This window comes from Cupressus sempervirens, chromosome 8 (assembly GCF_028749045.1).
Source record: "Cupressus sempervirens isolate cs-2001-9-10 chromosome 8, ASM2874904v1, whole genome shotgun sequence".
NCBI lineage: Eukaryota > Viridiplantae > Streptophyta > Pinopsida > Cupressales > Cupressaceae > Cupressus > Cupressus sempervirens.
The window spans coordinates 8,072,733-8,091,851 of NC_143125.1; the positions used below are offsets into that span (position 1 = coordinate 8,072,733).

A 19,119-nucleotide genomic window follows, 5' to 3' on the forward strand; every position below is an offset into this window, starting at 1 on the left:
GAACATTTGGCCATGTAAATCACTAGTATTTTAATTTATCATCAGAACATTCTATTGAATAGCCACAAGGATCACCACAACTTCTAATGAGCTAGAATTTATATTTAAAAATTACTAAATCCAATTCCAATACCTACAAGATCTGGAAGCAATTATTATTTTATACAATATTACATTTTAGATGTTTTTGGGTTGCTCCTAATATTTCCTGCATTGAGTCCTTCATGTACCTTTACACTATAGCAATGTTAGCAATATCGTTTAAATAGAGAAAAGGACAACAATCATGGAAATCATCAACTTAATCAGAATAAATATCTAAATTTTACGAATTCCCAAGTCTATGTAATAACTTTAACACATGATAGACTTCAATGGCACTCTTTTGAGCATCATTTGCTATCAATGTAAAACATATTCCTTAGTTGAAACATTTATACAATCCCTATAATATACAAATTTGTTTTACCATCCACTCCAGGATTATCTGTCAACTATGTTTGAAGTCTTTTTAAGGTTTCTACAAGTTTGCTACCAATTATTTACCAATATGAGTACACATTAGATTAAAGTTTGGCTTATGCATTCAAGAATAAGAGCAATTTGTGCATTCCTATACCAGGTTGAATCGCAAAGCTTCAAGTGCATGCAATCAAAGATTAAAATCGTTCAGCACAAAATCCTTCCAAAATATAGCAGTACTTGATTCTGACTTTAAATTTGTGAACATTTCAATGCATATCAGTTATCACATCTAAGATAAAATACAGTATAGAGAACAGAAGCCATGCAAAGTTGCCAAAAAAATACCTAAGATAAACAAAAGACCAACAGGCAACTAAAAGCTTGTCAAAGAAACTTGGATGCTAGAAATGTTTGCATTATTTCCAGACTAATATGTTTTTGTAGATTGAATATGAGATACACTAACTAGGACAAAAACGCATTGTTAACACAAGCTTAAGTCTTGAAACCAGGGAAGCAAAAAAAATCAATGAAAAAAGAGTAGCATTAGATAAATGATAACTGAGATGGCTAAGAGCATCATGCTGGAAATTAACTAGCCTTCTCTAAGTGAATAGTTCAACAAAAACAAACATAGAGAAAGCAAACATAGAAGAAAGCAACTCAATTAGTATAAGCAGAGCAAAAATACATACAATTTCCAACAAGGTCATATTATAAGATACAATAAAGGATCGCCCTGGCAGTCTCATCCATATTTCTAGTATGTTGTATGTTTTTCCATTAAAAATTATGCAATAACATTGTTCTCATCATTCCACAGGTTAGAATAACATACCCAGCAACCAGACCTACAAGATTTGGGTATAATTGTTCATCGCGAAGCCTCTGTATTTCTGAAGAAGTTGAATCCATTGCTTGAAAGTCAACCATATACCTTGTATGAAGATACTTTACAGCAGCTTTGGTTTTCTCTAGACCTGAATTTCTCCCTCTTGTTTTTTGCTTATTCAACAATGCAATCTTTTTTTGATACTCAATTTTCATAAGTTCTCCTGCCTGTGGAAATACATATCAAACAAAGCATATTAAAATATATATATAAAATAAAGCTCTCCTAACAATAAATCCATGGTCTCACACTTTGCTTTATCTAATTTAGTATTCCTATATGACAGCAAGAACTTCAGTCTACCTTCACTTCATCATAAAGTTTCTTTTCCCATGCCAACAGTTTGTCCAATACAGAAGCATGGGTTTCCTTCTCTTCCTTTGTATTATCATTCCCATCTTCTGAGGAAGAAAGTTTGAAAGACCTATTCCATGTTATTGCACGCTTGACCCGATCTGGATCAATCATACCTACATGGCCATCAATTGGAAGTTCATTTAGCTTGTTATTCAAATAAAAAGGATACCATAAACATAAGTGAATCAAGACAACAGTTCATTTACTATATGAATAAATTTCTTTCAACTTTAAGACAAAATTCTAGACTAATATTATGTTGAAGACAATAAAGGGGTGACCATGTATCAGAAATCGTTATCAAAAACTTGGTTACAGCAAGCGTAAACATATAAGAAAATTAATCAGTTCCCTGTTGAAAAGAAAAATAAAGATCAGATTAATTAAACACAACTCAGAGAAGACACTCAAGACCTCTGTCATTAGGTTTGTATGCATTTCAACAATTTCTATTTATAATTCACAGCCTGAGTAGCTATAGAAGTCTAGAATAAGCAGTTAATCAATAACCAAGGCCTGCTTCCATTGATAAATATAGCTAAAAGAAGCTTCCAGATTTTATAAAGGAAACCAAAGATTTATTGACTTCGGCAGAGTGGACAGAGAATATTTTTAGTAAACGCTGCAAATGTATGTCCAACTGTGGGAACAGCTCAAGTGAAAAGAAAGAAGATTTAGTTAGAAAAGAGCAGAAGTTCCACAACATGGCAACTAGGGAAGAACAAGGGGAATGAGAGGGGCACCAAGCGCCTAAGTTTAGGGACAGATGTGGGGGTAGGGAATGGAAAAACTAGTAATTGAAAAATTAGTTATAGAAATATTATAATTTTTAATTTTCAAATTAAACTTTGAAAAATTAGTAAAAGAGTAAACACTTAATGCTACTAAAATTTGAAGTGGGCATTGAACATTAACAGTTTTACACTGAAGTTTGAACAATCAAAATGTCAATCAAAATTTATACTATTTTCAAGATTATATAAAGATGATTAAAATTAGTACAATTATGTCGAAAAAACAAAATTTAGTGAAGTGACAAATAATCATTCCTAGACTCCTCATCACTAGAATTGTTGAACTCCACATGGTCAAGCTAAAACCAACCAGCCCCAGCTCTAAAACTGTAGCATCCTCATCAACCTTTGTTCGTTCCTCTGCCATTATCTCACTGTGTTTTGGACTCTATATAAAAATGTAGTATGGTCAATGAGACGCAAAGCACCTTGTACAACACAAACTTCTTTGCTTTCCTAGAGATAAGTTTGTTCCTCTTAACAGAGTGGTAAAAGCTATAAGTAGAGCAGTTCCTCTCACAAGATGAAGAACAAGATATCTGTGATAGCAGTCAAATGGGTAAAGTGGTAGACAAAGAAATCAACACAAGGCATTTTCACAACAAAATTGGATCCTCTTGTGCCATAGTTACCATATCCATCTTGGCCGCTTCAAAACACACCTAAGAATGGCAAACTTTGTCCACTCAATATGAACAAAGATGACCTTTATAGGATAATACTTCGTTTTAATGACCGTAAAGAACCTTGTCCTCACCTAAGCATCCTGTATGTCTGCAGACTGATGCAGGGGCATCCAGTGGTGTAAGGGCAATCCTGTATCACCCAAAAATACGCTTAGAAATAGTTTTTGTTTAATGTGTTTTCATTTCTGAATACCCATTTGGGTCAAATAAAGGTTCCAACTCTCACAGTTCCACTATTAGTGTTCTAGGTTAGAGCTTTTAAGCACCTTGGGATACGTGTAAATGCCGAAAAAGTAGGACTACGTAATTGAGCCATAATTATGGTGAGTTAGAGGGTGTAAATTGGAGGGATAGTTATATTTGTAATTTAAAACACTCCAAAAAAAGAAACAAGTCAAAAGACTTCACAGTTGGAAAGTTATTGCAATTTTTCGGTTCCTGGAGACCTCCTAAGAGCGCTTCAAAGTCAGATATGGGGCACTAAAGGGCTCGTACGGGGCCAAAAAATGGGGGACGAGCGAAGCTGGTCCATAGGGCTGTAGAGCACTTCAAGAGCTTTTCGGAAATGTAAACGGTTCGTCAATTGGAGTTACGGTTCAAAAGTTATGCCTTCCGAAAGTTGGACTACCGTTTCTGGATTCTTCTAATTTTACACCGACTTCTAATGTGATTTCTGCAACCTTCTGTTTTGGCAGTGGATGCCAACTAGCATATTCTAGAATGTATTCCTAACCCTAAACCATTTGGGTCTTATTTGAGAACATTTCTAGCATTGTAAAGGCAATTCTTAGTGGAGTTAGAGAGAAGGTACTGTGTAGAGGATTTCTTTCTCCAGAATCATACTGTTGCAAGCCCATAGGACATTTTTCATTGATAATAATATTTTCCTTTTCCTGTGTGTTCATTCTGGTCTTTGGTTGTGTCTCCATCAAGTGGTATCAGAGCTGGTTTTCTTGAGTGTGTAGACAGAGCGCCGACTGTGAGGCAGTTTGCACCAGGACTATGTGGTTGTGGGTTTGAGTCAAGAAGATGCCTCCATGAAGACAGCGTGGTGGAAGGGCCTGAGCTATTAATCCTAAGGAGGTTAGAGCCTCCAGAGGCAGGTTCAAGCATTGCAGGAGGAGATCCGTAGAGGACTGAGTGTTTGCCACAGGCGACGAAAGTGAGGAAGAAAATAAAGAAGAAGAAATTGGACAAGAAGGGGAAGGCGAAGGGGAAATCCTAAATCAGGCAAAGGAGAGGCTTTCTAGGGCCATTTCTAAGCTTGGAAAAAGACCTAAAATTGATGTGGATATGTTTTCAGGAAATCTAAACCTAGATGAGTTGATCGACTGGATCAATGAACTAGAGGAGTATTTTGAGTATGAGGATATCAAAGATCCAGATAGGGTTAAGTTTGTGAAGACCAAAATGAAAGGCCATGCCAAAATCTGGTGGCAAGAGATTCAGCTGGAAAGAAATAGAAGAGGAAAGGAGAAAATCACAAGATGGGATTGCATGGTGGACAAACTAAAGAAGCAGTTCATTCCTGTTGACTACGAGCTTGATTTGTTCAAGAAAACGCAAGGATTAAAGCAAGCAAGAAAATTTGTCCAGGAATATACGGAGGAATTTTACTGACTTCTTATTAGGGCAGGGCATGCAGAAGCAAATAAGGAGAAGGTTGGTTGCCCGTTACCTCAGTGGGTTACAACCTAGCATTCAGGAGGAGTTAAGTATGGTTAGAATGACTAGCATTGAAGAGGCATACCAATTTGCCCTACAAGTCGAAGAGAAGCTAAATAAAAGGTTTTAAGGAAGGCAAAGAGAGCATGGTCAAGGAGGAAGGGGCGGCAATAGGTCATCTGGAGGCCGAAATGAGACCCAAAAGAAAAATGAAGATGTGGGTGCTAGCAAAAACTAGAGAAATGAGGGTTTCAATCGCTCCCGTGATCAAAACTTTAGAGATCAGAGAGGAAGAGGTAGAGGACGTGGACAAGGATCAAGAAGAGGAAGCTTTCATGGTACCTGTTTTCATTGCAATGAAGGTGGTCATCATGCCTTTGAATGCCCTCAATGACAAGGAAGGACAGATAGGAGAGTTGATGGTCAAGCAAGGGTTGCTCATGTGGACGAAGATGCACAATCATCGCATTCTGAGGATGCAAAAAGAGGAGAGGTTCTCGTAAATGAAAGTGTCTTACTAAGTGGTGAGACAGAACCTGGACAAAGGAGGAGTTTGTTTCGTACCAGGTGCAAATGCGAGGATAAGTGTTGTGATGTGATTATTGATGGTGGCAACACTAACACTCTGGTGTCTGAGGAGATGGTCTCTAAGCTAAAGCTAAAAAGGGAGAAACACCCCCAACCCTATCGGATTGCTTGGGTGAAGGATGATCATAAGGTCCTGGTCAATGAACAGTCTTGAAGTTCAAGATTGGGAGTTACCATGATGAAGTTCTCTATGACATTATTCCAATGGATGTCTGCCATTTATTGTTGGGAAGACCGTGGCAATTTGATAGACACGCTGTACATGATGGTCATGCAAATACATACTCTCTAACAAAGGATGGAGTTTGCCACAAACTGAAGCCCATGATAAAGGAAGGTGAAAAGGTATGCAGTAGTGCTAGGATATGTCTTGTTGATGGAAGAAAATTCTTGGATGGTATGAAACATCAGCGTATGTGTTATGCTTTGATTCCTAGAAGAGATAAGGAAGGTAGTAGTGAAATTCCACCTAAAGTTTCAGGCCTATTAAGTGAGTATGGAGATGTCATCTCAAATGATGTTCTAGAAGGGTTGCCACCAGTAAGGCAGATCAGTCATCAAATAGATTTAATCCCTGGAGCTAGTTTGCCTAAGGAGGCTGCTCATAGGATGACTCCTACTGAAACTGAGGAGCTAAACAGACAAGTTCAGGAGCTATTGAGGAAGCATTTGATTCGAGAGAGCCTCAGTCCATGTGCAGTACCTGCAATACTAGCACCAAAGAAGGATGGAGAGTAGAGAATGTGCACAGACTCTCGAGCTATAAACAGAATAACCATCAAGTATCAGTTTCCTTTGCCAAGAATGGACGATCTTATGGACTATTTGAGTGGGGTTCAATACTTCACAAAGATAGATCTCAAGAGTGGCTATCACCAGATACGGATACAAGAGGGAGATGAGTGGAAGATTGCATTCAAAACCAAGGAGGGTCTATATGAGTGGTTAGTCATGCCTTTTGGACTGACCAACACACCGAGCACCTTCATGCGGCTTATGAATGAGGTACTAAAGAAATTCTTGAAAAAATTTGTTATTGTCTATTTGGATGATATTTTAATTTTTAGTAAGACTTTGGATGAACATTTATTGCACATTTGTAGAGTCCTTGAAAGGTTGAGGGAAGAGAAAATGTTGATTAATTTGAAAAAGTGTAGCTTTGTAAAATAGGAATTAGTCTACTTGGGGTTTGTTGTATCATCTGAAGGTCTCAATTGATCCAGAGAAGGTAAAAGCCATCTTGGAATGGCCTACTCCAAGGCCTGCTACTAAGGTGAGATCATTTCATGGTCTGGTTAGTTTCTACAAAAAGTTCATTAAGAATTTCAGTGGCATATGTGCACCCCTGACTGAAACAATAAGGGGGGGATAGGAAAGAGTTCAAGTGGACTACAGCAGCTACAAGGAGTTTTGAATTGTTGAAGAAGAAGGTGACAGAGCAACCTGTGTTGGCACTTCCAAATTTCAGTAAAGTGTTCCAAGTAGATTGTGATGCTAGTGGCAGTGCTATTGGGGCTGTATTGAGCCAAAAAGGTAAGCCTATTGCATATTTTAGTGCAAAATTGAATGATGCAAAGAAAAAGTATTTTGTTTATGATCAGGAGTTCTACGCAATCGTTCAGGCCTTAAAGAAATGGAGGCATTATTTATTGCCAAAAGAATTTGTCTTGTATACTGATCACCAGGCATTGCAGTACCTAAATAGCCAAGGTAAACTGAACCAGAGACATATGAAGTGGGTAGAGTTCTTGCAGAGCTATACATTTGTGTTGAAACATAGAAGTAGAAGGTCTAATAGGGTTGCAGATGCATTGAGTAGGAGACAGTTGTTGCTTACAATAATGCAGGTTGAAGTGGTTGGGTTGATGAACTCAAGAATCTGTGCCCTAAGGGTCCTAATTTTGCTGAAGCATGGAAGGCTTGCAAAGAACCTGTTACTATAGACAGAACTAGGTGGCTAGATTATTTGATTCAGGATGATATGTTGTTCAAGGGCAGTCAATTATGCATTCCAAGGAGTTCCATGAGGGAAAACTTGATCAAAGAGAAACACAGTGGGGGAATGGCAAGACACTTTGGTTGAGATAAGACCATTGCCATTCTTAGAGAACATTATTTTTGGCCTCAAATGTCACAAGATGTGAAGAAATTTGTGCAGAGTTGTCAAGTATGTCAAGCAGCCAAAGGATTTAGTCACAATACTGGACTTTATCAGCCCTTGCCTGTTCCATCAAAGCCTTGGGAAGGCATAAGTATGGATTTTGTTCTTGGATTGCCGAGGACACAAAGGGGTAATGACTCAGTATTTGTGGTGGTTGATAGGTTCTCCAAGATGGCACATTTCATCCCATGCCACAAAACTCATGATGCTGTACATATTGCAAATTTGTTTTTCAGAGAGGTGGTGAGACTACATGGCCTCCCAAAGAGTATTGTTTCCGACAGAGATACTAAATTTGTGGGATATTTCTGGAGGACTTTATAGAAGAAGTTGAGGATAGAATTGAGGTTTAGTTCTACACATCATCCGCAGTCTGATGGGCAGACGGAAGTGGTAGATAGAAGTTTGGACAATTTGCTGAGGTGTTTAGTGGGAGATAAGCCCAAGGGGTGGGATTTGATTCTACCACAAGCAAAATTTGCTTACACTAACTCTGTAAATAGGAGTACCAGTAGATCACCATTCCAAATTGTGTATGGAAGTAGCCCAAGGACTGCACAAGAATTGAGGGAGATGGAGCAAAGGGAGAGGACAAGCGCCGAGGCAGAAGAATTTGCTGAACATATCAAGAGCCTACATGAGGAGGTCCATGCACACATTACTAAGATGAATCAACAGTATAAAGCTAGGGCTAATCAAAGGAAGAGACGTAAGGAGTTCCAAGTAGGGGATATGATTATGGTACACTTACGAAAGGAACGGTTTCCGATGGGTACTTACAACAAGCTGAAGATGAAGAAATTTGGCCCCTGTAAGATTTTGAAGAAACATGACTCGAAAAATACATATGAAGTGGAGTTGCCAGATGGGATTCACATTTCTCCTATCTTCAACATTGCAGACTTAACAGAATATCATGATGATGGCGCAAATGAGGGGTTGATGCTGGAACCATGTCCAATTCCTACTTCTACGAAGGAGGAGATAGAAGAGATTCTGGATAGTCGTGTGGGTAGGAGTACCAGAAATAGGCAATATGAAGAGTACCTGGTGAAGTGGAAAGGACGACCAATAGAGGACTCAACTTGGATATCAACAGCAGAGGTTGCCCCTTTGGGTTTTTCTCTACTATAAAGTGACAGGGTCACTTTTCAATATACCCTGGGTGTCTGATGCAGAAGCATCCAGTGGTGTAAGGGCAATCCTGTATCACCCAAAAATATGCTTAGAAATAGTTTATGTTTAATGTGTTTTCATTTCTGGATACCCATTTGGGTCAAATAAAGGTTCCAACTCTCACGGTTCCACTATTAGTGTTCTGGATTAGAGTTTTTCAGCACCTTGGGATACGTGTTAATGCCAAAAAAGTAGAACTATGTAATTGAGCCATAATTATGGTGAGTTAGAGGGTGTAAATTGGAGGGATGGTTATATTTGTAATTTAAAACACTCTAGAAAAAGAATTAGGTCAAAAAGCTTCACAATTAGAAAGTTATTGCAATTTTTCGGTTCTTGGAAACCTCCTAAGAGCGCTTCAAAGTCAGATATGGGGCACTAAACGGGCTCGTACGAGACCAAAAAATGGGGGACGAGCGAAGCTGGTCCATAAGGCTGTAGAGCACTTCAAGAGCTTTCCGAAAATGTAAACAGTTCGTCAATTGGAGTTACGGTTCTAAAGTTATGCCTCTCGAAAGTTGGACTACCGTTTTTGGATTCTTCTAATTTTACACCGACTTCTAATGTGATTTCTGCAACCTTTTGTTTTGGCAGTGGATGCCAACTAGGATATTCTAGAATGTATTCCTAACCTTAAACCATTTGGGTCTTATTTGAGAACATTTCTAGCATTGTAAAGGCAATTCTTAGTGGAGTTAGAGAGAAGGTACTGTGTGGAGGATTTCTTTCTCCAAAATCATACTATTGAGAGCCCATAAGACATTTTTCATTGATAATAATATTTCTCTTTTTCTGTGTGTTCATTCTGGTCTTTGGTTGTGTCTCCATCACAGACCCATGCTAGTACAACTTGGAGTTCAGTGCATAGGCAGCCATGAGCAAGGGAAAAATGAAATTCTCCCCATCTCCTATGAATGATTGGTTGAATGTGCTCATCAAAGAATGCTAATGTGGGATCCTTCCGCATGGAAACCCTCATTTGGTAAAACATACTATCAATGCACCATACACCTCTCCAAGGTTAGGTACATTGAAATCCCCATCAATGACCTGGAAAACTAAAGCAATTGATGAAGACTGTATATTTTAAATCAACTGAAAAAGCATCACTCTTCCCTACATCCTTCACTCTCCTCCCCTACTTTGCTCTGGACTTGAGCAACCAATTCCATTTTGCTGTCATAACCATTAGTTGCAATGTATCATGCAACTCAAGCATTCTCTCCAATTGAATGAAATAGGATGCATATCTAATCACAATAAGTTTCAAGAACTCCTTATGGAGGCTCTTGAACTGTGCAATAAACATTTGCAAATCTCTAAAACCATTGACCACTGATTTGATCCGGTCAATCTTTCCCATATCCCTGACTGGATTATTTATAGGATGCACACAATAAGGAGTCCATAAGTATCCATAAGTCGCCTCAATCAATTCCCCCAAAACATTGCATACATGGGCCACATCTATCACATTTTAAACCATTTTGTCACCCACCCTCCTCAATAGCATCCTTTAGAATCTAAAACTGAAAATCAGCAACTTTGTGATGCCTTGAACAATCAACTGCCTTACCAAAACATGGACCCTTTATACATGTTGTTTACTGCTTACTGGTAAACGATATTTAATGCATACTACTGAAATAAGAGATATATCAAAAAGAGTAATTGCAAACCATTATCACAGAACTGTCAGATTTCATTAATCTCAGCAACAGATTACATTCACAAGGTTACAAGCAAGTATGATAGAACACAAAATTGCTGCTCTCTTCCATCCGAGGGAATGTGCATATAGTTTCCGAGGGGAAGCAACGTGACCCATCACAATCCTTGGTTATACTAACTACCACCAACATAATTAACGCTAACACATTTAAGACAACACAACTTTTTTCCCAACGGCTTAATACATTTTGCCAACAACACGTGTGATGTTGACAAGTGGAAGATGTCTACTGTTAGTCCACTCATAAATGACTAAACTACATCCAATTGCCACCCAACATTTCTTGATTTTCCATTAGCCTATTTATGTTGGAATAGTTCCCCCCAGTCTCTATTACATGGGCCACTGAAGAAAAATTGGGGTATGTGCAACATGCCACTACAAAAAAGAAAAAGAAGCAAGTGATTGGCCTTAATGACTCTACGACCAATAAGACAAAGAGGCAGATATTGGTGCACCTACATCGTCTTCACTGACACCCCATAGATTATATATCTCAGCTTGCATTTCAAGTTTGTCAATATCCCAAAAATGTGCGTCCTTCCACACCTTTTCCATGGACACAAAGGAGGTGGGGCATCATCTCTACTCATGTTGCCAAAAAATTCAAGGGCAAATTTGTGGCACTTTTGTAGCCTTGTGCCCCCAAATGTCCTAGGTCTGCTTGGTAATTTTCTCTCAAATTGTTTTAAAAGAGACTTGCAATCAAAGGACCGTTACCAGACTTACAACATACCAATAAGTGAAGATGTATTAATTTCTAATATTTTGAATTCCTACAAGTATGTCTTACTTCTTTCAGAAGTTTGGGTAACAAAAACGCTATGTTGCATGGGTACGCATGCCCAAGTACCAAGTACTCAGACTCGGTGGAGAAAATCATAGCTAACGACATTGACTAAGATTTCTGATTTTTGTTTGCCTATCAGCTTGTTGTTTACCAAGACTAATTCAATATGCAATCAGTTTGAAACTATGATACAATCATAGTTGAAAAACTCAAGACTCGACAATATCTCGACCGACTCAAAAAAATTGACAAACTCAGAAACATCAAAGAATTGGCGAAAAAATCACTACTTTTATCAAACATTTGAAAATATATATTTCTTAAAATACACCAAATTTCTAGAACACACTAATTTAAGATTTCCGTCATATAAAGATCAAGGTTTTAAGTTAAATACATAAAAACTCGAACTTAGCAAATTGATACTAGAAGTACTAATGTTAGCTACTTATTATTTACATTTTAAATCTAAATAATAAATATATTTTGATTTTATATACAAATATTTATTTTCTGTAAATATATTAAATATTCATTTAAATATATTTCAAATATGAGCAAACTATGTAAAATTATGCATTAGATAATTTAAAAAATATTGCAAGCCTATTGGTAAAAATAGCCCTTGTAAAATTTATTTTATAAATTGATTACAAGACTCTTAGGAGTACTAGTATACAAGTTTTACAATAATTTATAAAATAAACTTAACAAGAGTTTTATAATTAATTTATTTTAAGAAGCGTTTTTAATTTTACCATAATTTATAAAATCATAGCTAAAAGAGAATGTGATTCTAGATATATTCTTATTGAGGTGGAGACATTTTTAAGGGAATTTGAATTGACAAATCAAGAACAAAATACCAAATAAATGGGGCTTGGATAATCTAGATAGGAACAGAACGGAAAATTCCAAAATTGGGAGGAGTTCGGGATCTAGGAATTAGAAGAATTTCAGCAAGACAGATAAAAATGAATGGTGAATATAGTCAAATTAAGAAAATAATAGGCAGAGAAATTGACGAGGATGATAGAGGATTCAGTAACAAAATTATGAAAGAATTAGAAAAATAACATTTAGATAAAAAATGGAAGATGTATCTATTGCTGCAAGTGTGTAGAACACTAGTAAAAATCTAGACAATCTTGGTATTGTGGCAAACTTACAAGGTTTAGAACATCCAATATGTGGAAAACAAAGCAGTAAAAAAGGAAGGAAATCCTTAGCTAAACTTAGAGCAGTTGCAGGACTGGCTACCAACCAGAAAAAGATTAACATTCTGATGAATGTAAGGAAAGGGAAGTTCCTTCCCACGGAGCCATGAAGCTAACCACATGGAATGTTAGGGGTCTAAATGCCCCTACCAAAAAGCGCAGGCCCCTAACAAAAGCGCTTACTCAAGCACAATCTAACATTATTTGAATCAGATATAGTATTATTAATATAAGAATAGAAACTTAACAAAGGAGAAAAATTAAGTGAATCACCAGGTTCTTGGAAAATGGAACCACTTAATTCAGTAGGGGCCTCAAGTGGGATTGGTATTATATGGGACCCAAGGATAGTACATTTCATTCCACTTTTATCCAACAATAATTGTAAGGGGGGAGAGTAAAAAGCTTCAAAAGCATAATTCAATTCCTACTTATTAATGTGTATGGGCCAACACCAACAACGAATAAGAAAGAAATTTGGAAGGAGATTAGCAATTGTTTAGAATTAAATCCACAAGAAAATATTTTCATTGGAAGAGATTTTAATGCAACTCAAGATTCAGGAGAAAAAGCAAGTGGATCCACGACCATTAACCAAGTTATGTTAGATTTGAAAGCACGATTCGCAAAAGATAACCTTATTGACATTCCAACATCTAACGAGTTCTTCACATGAAATAATAAATGAGTTGGCTTCTGTAATATACCAAAAAGATTGGACAGATTATATTTAAAGGAAATTTAACATCTTTTAATCATCCTTTCAATACAGTCATTCTCCCTAATGCAGGATCTGATCACTATCCAGTTAGACTAGAAATTGGTTAATTACAAAAAACATCAAGAAATCCATTTAAATGTGAAAAAATGTGGTTTCTAGATAAATAATATGAGTACCCTTAAATAACAAGAGGGAGTTTGCCACATCTATCAAAGAGGGAGCAAATAGATGATATGTTTCACTTTGCTTCCAAGAATCTTGGTCATATTGGTTCAGAAGGAGTAGAATATGCTGAGATGGTTTCTCTACTAATCATAAAATTATAGCAGCTAAAGGGACTATGATTCATGGTATGAAGTTCCATGTGAACCAAGAATGTCTAGACTACAACATTCCTAGATAGATGGATACTTGTTCAACCAGGGAGCATGATAGTTCATTAAAGGCAACCCTAGACAAAGAGAGGAGAGGACACATGATATGTTTCAGATTCAGAGAAAGTCTTGACACCTTATTGGAAATAACCTTGACATGGAGGTCAAAAGGTTAGTGTTTCTTTATGACAAAGTTCCAAGTGAAATCGCTCGTAAACCATTCTTCTCCATGAGAGATAAGTTTGAGGTGAAAACATTATTCTCTGATATGATCTGTGATGGATGTCATGACAACACCACATGATAGTATTTGTGGTGACTTCATGTGTGTATGGACCTGCCTCCTATGTACATCATAAGGAAGTGACGACTTCCAAATAATTATTACTTGTACTTGCAAAAATTATTGAAAGGTGACGATCTTACAATAACTTAATCATGATATACGTTTTATGTAAATGTTCAAATAGATCATGAAAGTCTTTATCTTGTAAATCAACAACTAAGTGTTAGATGTCATCAAATTGACGGTCTATAAGTTGTTTGTATAGATATATGATAGGTACTTGGTAAATATCTTGCCTTGATATTCTGATAGGTCATTACCGTATTGAGTACTTCGTGGATATCATTAATTTGATGTTCTGATAATCCATTACTCAGAGTCATTGGTGGATATCATTAAATTGATGTTTTGATGGCCCAATGCTCATGCTACCTGATATAATATCAAATTAGTACTTGGTGGATATCATATGTTTATATTATGATAGGCCAATACTCCTATTATATCATATATTGCAAGTCTTCTGATCAAAGACTTCCTTTATTGTATTATTTCTAGATATTACTGATGGTGTTCTATTTATCCTGTGTTTGTCCTCCCTCACTAAGAGGGAGTGCTAATGTTTTGTAGCTTTAGTTGGATAAACCTATGAATAATTATATATGAGATATAAATTTATTCATTATATAATAATTATGTAATTAATGAATGTCTAATGTTTCTTAATAACCTTATTCCCAATATAAATGCAAGAGTGATTTTTGTATTTGAAAGATACACAAATCACAGGCAGTATTATTTCATTTGCAGCAATCCTCTGATTTTAACAAACACCACTACTTCATGGATGGATTTGCCAGTTAACTGCCACTAATTAAGGAAATTTATTGTTTGTTCGTTGCAACTAATTTTGGATAACTTCCCATTATTATCATAGGGAGTTGGGTCGATAAATCAAAGCATAAGGAAAAGATGAGGCACTTTCAAAAAATTTAAGAACATTCAACTCTTATTTCAGTGTTTGTGGCATTGCTACAGCGGCCGGGCACATTGGAGATGAAACCCTTCAAGTGTGAATCTATCATCTTGGAGATAAAAAAACCTCAAGGGCAGTACATATCAATTAGTATAGAATCTGTAAGCAGGTAGTACCAAGTAAGTTGTATTAAATTGGTATGCTAACCCTTTGACTAAAGGCATGTCAAAGCAACAAAAGAAAACACACAAGCATTAATAAGAACTTAAAGGAGACTGCAAACACACCACAGTAAAGGAAGACTAAAGTTAATAGGTAGAAGATATTTTCCACAGCAAAACAAATTGTGATATTGCTATCAGGATTCAACTGTGTCATTTTTATAGTCAAACTCATGACCCATGTTTCATGATAATGAATAGAACACTTAGCACTCATTGCAACTAGGTGATGAAACTCTTAGCTGGAGTAGTACTCGGATCGGTGACCTCCCAAGCAGTGCTTCACCCTTGTGAGCATTACCTACAAGCAATGAGTGCTAACAGTTCCATTCATTCTCATTTGAGCATCACCTACTCACGACACATGGGTCAATGAGTTTGGGTCAAAAACTACACAATTGAATCCTGATAGGCTAATAGCAAAATCACAATACTAAAGTTTTAACAAAGTAATGGCACACACATCATAGAAGAGAAATTAATTTAAAGAAAATGCATCCAAGGCAATGGTGTATGCCAAAAGCTGTCAATGCATTCAAACAATCATAGATTATTCCTTAAGTCTTAGGCCTTTTCAAAGAGACCATGCCAAGAAGGCCAACTGCACCAATATAAAAGGTGCCTACAAAGTAGATATCTCAGCAGAGCCTTGTCAATGAAAGGTGCATATGGTAAAACTTTCACAACGTGTCCAATATAAAGAAAAGGAAAGTTTTAAAAATTCAGAAACATAGTGTAATTGCACACATTTGAACAAATGTCTCTATTTAGACACCTAAAGGAAGATCAACTCACTTAGACTACTATCACTTTTCTAAATGGCTTCTCCTAACTCTTCCAATATGGTGCACAAGCATATTTCAATAGAACTTCAACGAATAAAATACACGATGATAGAAAAGTCCTATACAAAGTAAATTTTGGGAATGCTCATAAAGAAGGAATGCCAAACACCATCAAGTTGAGAACTTGAACTCGATGTAAGTAGAGGATTAGATGTGCCTCAAAAAATATCATTTTGCCTACCAAAAACGGAAGGTTTGCAAACATGCAGTGAAGGAACTAGACACACTTTCACAAAAGAGTTAGATCTTGAAATATGTCTTTACTATTGGTGAGCACCAAGAGTCTAACATACACCAATAGAAAAATACTATCATTCAAAAAGTTGAAAATTGTTTTACAATATTGATGCACAGCAAGAGACTAAAACCAATGTCAATAAGAAACAAGCTCAGGTCAATCAAATTTTTCCTTCAATGTCTGGGCTTGCACCTAGACACTGGCACACATCAATATAAAGGTGGGGGATTTTTTAAATTTTATAGTCGTATAGGCACATGCCTAGACAATGGTGTGCGCCAATACAAAGGAGGAAATTTTGTTGCCAATTTGCTTAGCATCCAAGTTTATAGAAAGGAAATGAAAAATTCAGCCCAAATTCAAGTGCACATAGATACATACGTGCCTATACAAAGGAAAATGAATGAGTAGATTTTTGAAGTTTTGCAAAGGATTAGTCATGATCAGAATGAAAGTTGCAAATTCATTAATGTCATCATGAGCCATTAGACAAAAAATCTTTTTTTTAGAGAACATTAAAATAAACACATGTTATAAATAGCTCATACTAGAAATACCATTATTCCACGGGGATGATGCATCCCCCCACCCCTAAAAAAAATTAGAAGAAAAGAAAAACCTTGCATTTTAGCATTTATTATTTTAAGCTGATGCCCTTTAGAACTTGTGCTAAATTTAGCAATCTCTAGTTTCAATACAAAGAGTCCATGTTATATTTAGCATTCACTATTTATAGCTAGACATCAGACATCAATAGATCATCTATCTCATCATGCATAAGATAAAAGCTTTAAGAAATAATAGTAATAATTTGCTCGTCTCTGACAGATAATTATAATTTTAGAATTAGTGGATGAAATAATTTGTAATTAAATTTGTCCATGATACAAACAATCATGATTATGATAAAAGTGCAATTATTTTAATTTATCTATGTTCATGCAATTGTCTATTGACAAGAATAAATTAGTTGCCTTCTTGCACTTATGGAAAAGATATTATTGAATAGTAATTCTCATGCTCGCATACTGTTCAAATTGTTATTCAGTGTTAATGTCAATCCAAAGCTTGCTAGTTCAAAAGAATTTATTAAGCCCATCATACTTTTAATCCTCATTATATGATTTTGTCACAAGTACTGAAATAAATTTGTATACCTTGCATTGCAAATCTGTTCAAAATTGGAAAGCATGGCTTTGTACACATTCCTATAATTAACAAAGTGATAAGTTTGCTATGTTTCAAACTTCATGCTCCTGAATTATCTAGTCTCTGCTTTTCGATGAACAACGAAAGCATCTACTGGTAGCATTTCTTCTCAATGAAACATATAAAAACTATTTTCCCTAAATGGAAGATCATTTTAGCATATCACCCTAAGCAAAAGAAAAAACGACATGCATTTATTCTACACCAATGTGATCCACCCCATAGTCACTGTACACTTTGTAAATTCTAGTAGTTATTTTTCAATTAGGTTAGCTTTTGCTTTAAAATGAGTATTACCTTCAGCTTTGAAGCGTGATTTTACCACACATCTGTTCTGCTGTTTTGTGTCACAAAGAAAGATGCAAATTGAAACAGTAACATACTTTTAAGTCCCACTAACAATTGTCGTTGTTCATTGGCATCATCAACATATCATTTCATTTCCAAACCTAATTCTTGCTCTCAAAAAGCTTGCAAAATCAACAGAGATAATATGGAATCAGAAGAATAATACAACATTTTCTGGCTTTGACAATTCCTTATTAATTTGTTGTCAAACAATTTAACATTTGGAAATACTCCTTAACTTCAAATTATTTTGTATAGTCTCATGCTTGGTAAAAGAAAGCATAGTTTAAACTTTAACACTATATCAAGCCTATTTGATTGAATAGGAAATATTAGAAATTGGCTGATAATGCACATAGATTTGACATCTAAAGGAATTTGAAATCATCATCACCACTGCCAAGTGACCTTCAAAACATACTTGATTTTCACTATGATGGTGCATTAAAATAGTGCAATGGCAATCAAATCTTTGAGACTTCCTTGCCAAACATATCTAGAGGCTAATGTTAATAAATTTTAATTTTGCGTACAAACATAAAAAGTTGAAGAAGTCTGTATTTGCATTATTTGAAGGGCTAACATAAACCATTTTTAATTTTCCTCAAGACCATCTGTACCAAGTCAAAAACAAATTCTAAGTTTGCACGCATTTCATCTGTATGGTTCACAATATCTGTTGTATAGTCATATCTTTCAAAACAAATATTTCTACTAAGAAATACAGTGTTGTCAAGGCTTGCCATCATCACAGGACAAATTATATTAGATCTCTTACGCCTGACATTCGGACAATTTAAGACTGACCCCCAACATGCTGCAAAATCATGTAAGGCTTGACATCATAATACAATAGACTGTGACAGGCAACTGTCACGGCCTATTACCATTTTAGCCAATTTACCAGAGACCTCCAAATTCATCAGTCCAAATCACCCAAAAAAATCATAATAAAGCAACTTTTAACTGATATTTGATAAAATTTACAGGAAAATGCATCAATTAACTTCAATTTTGTTCAGCATGTTGAATTTTGAGATTGCTGCAAATGTTTTAACACTGCCTGTAAAGTATGTGTTTTCCAAATGCAGCAATCTCTTGTATTTATACTGAGAATGAGCCGAGAAGAGACATGTCCCTCCATGGGACATGTCTATTCAATACTATGTAATTAATATAATCATACTCATAATTTTATATTAATTTCTCTCAATATATTTATTTATTTATTATATCTCACATCATATTAATTATATATATAATATCTTCAATAGTTTAGACTCGTAGATTTATTCGACTAAAGCTACCCAAAACAATAACACTCCCTCTTAGCTAGGGAGGATCAACACATAAATTTGATATTACCTTACCGTAATAT

The 19,119-nt window shown here is 35.9% G+C and overlaps 1 protein-coding gene across 1 annotated transcript in view; it reads right to left on the reverse strand.

Annotated features, from left to right (window-relative positions):
- The window catches only part of LOC149541301 (protein ALTERED PHOSPHATE STARVATION RESPONSE 1-like), an 80,456-nt gene that overhangs the window by 21,706 nt on the left and 39,631 nt on the right, over positions 1-19,119 (reverse strand). The window contains exons 3-4 of the mRNA XM_089796593.1: positions 1,661-1,827; positions 1,304-1,524 (exon numbers count right to left, since the gene is read on the reverse strand). Coding sequence (XP_089652719.1) covers positions 1,304-1,524; positions 1,661-1,827 — 388 coding nt within the window. The remainder of the gene's footprint in view (positions 1-1,303; positions 1,525-1,660; positions 1,828-19,119) is intronic.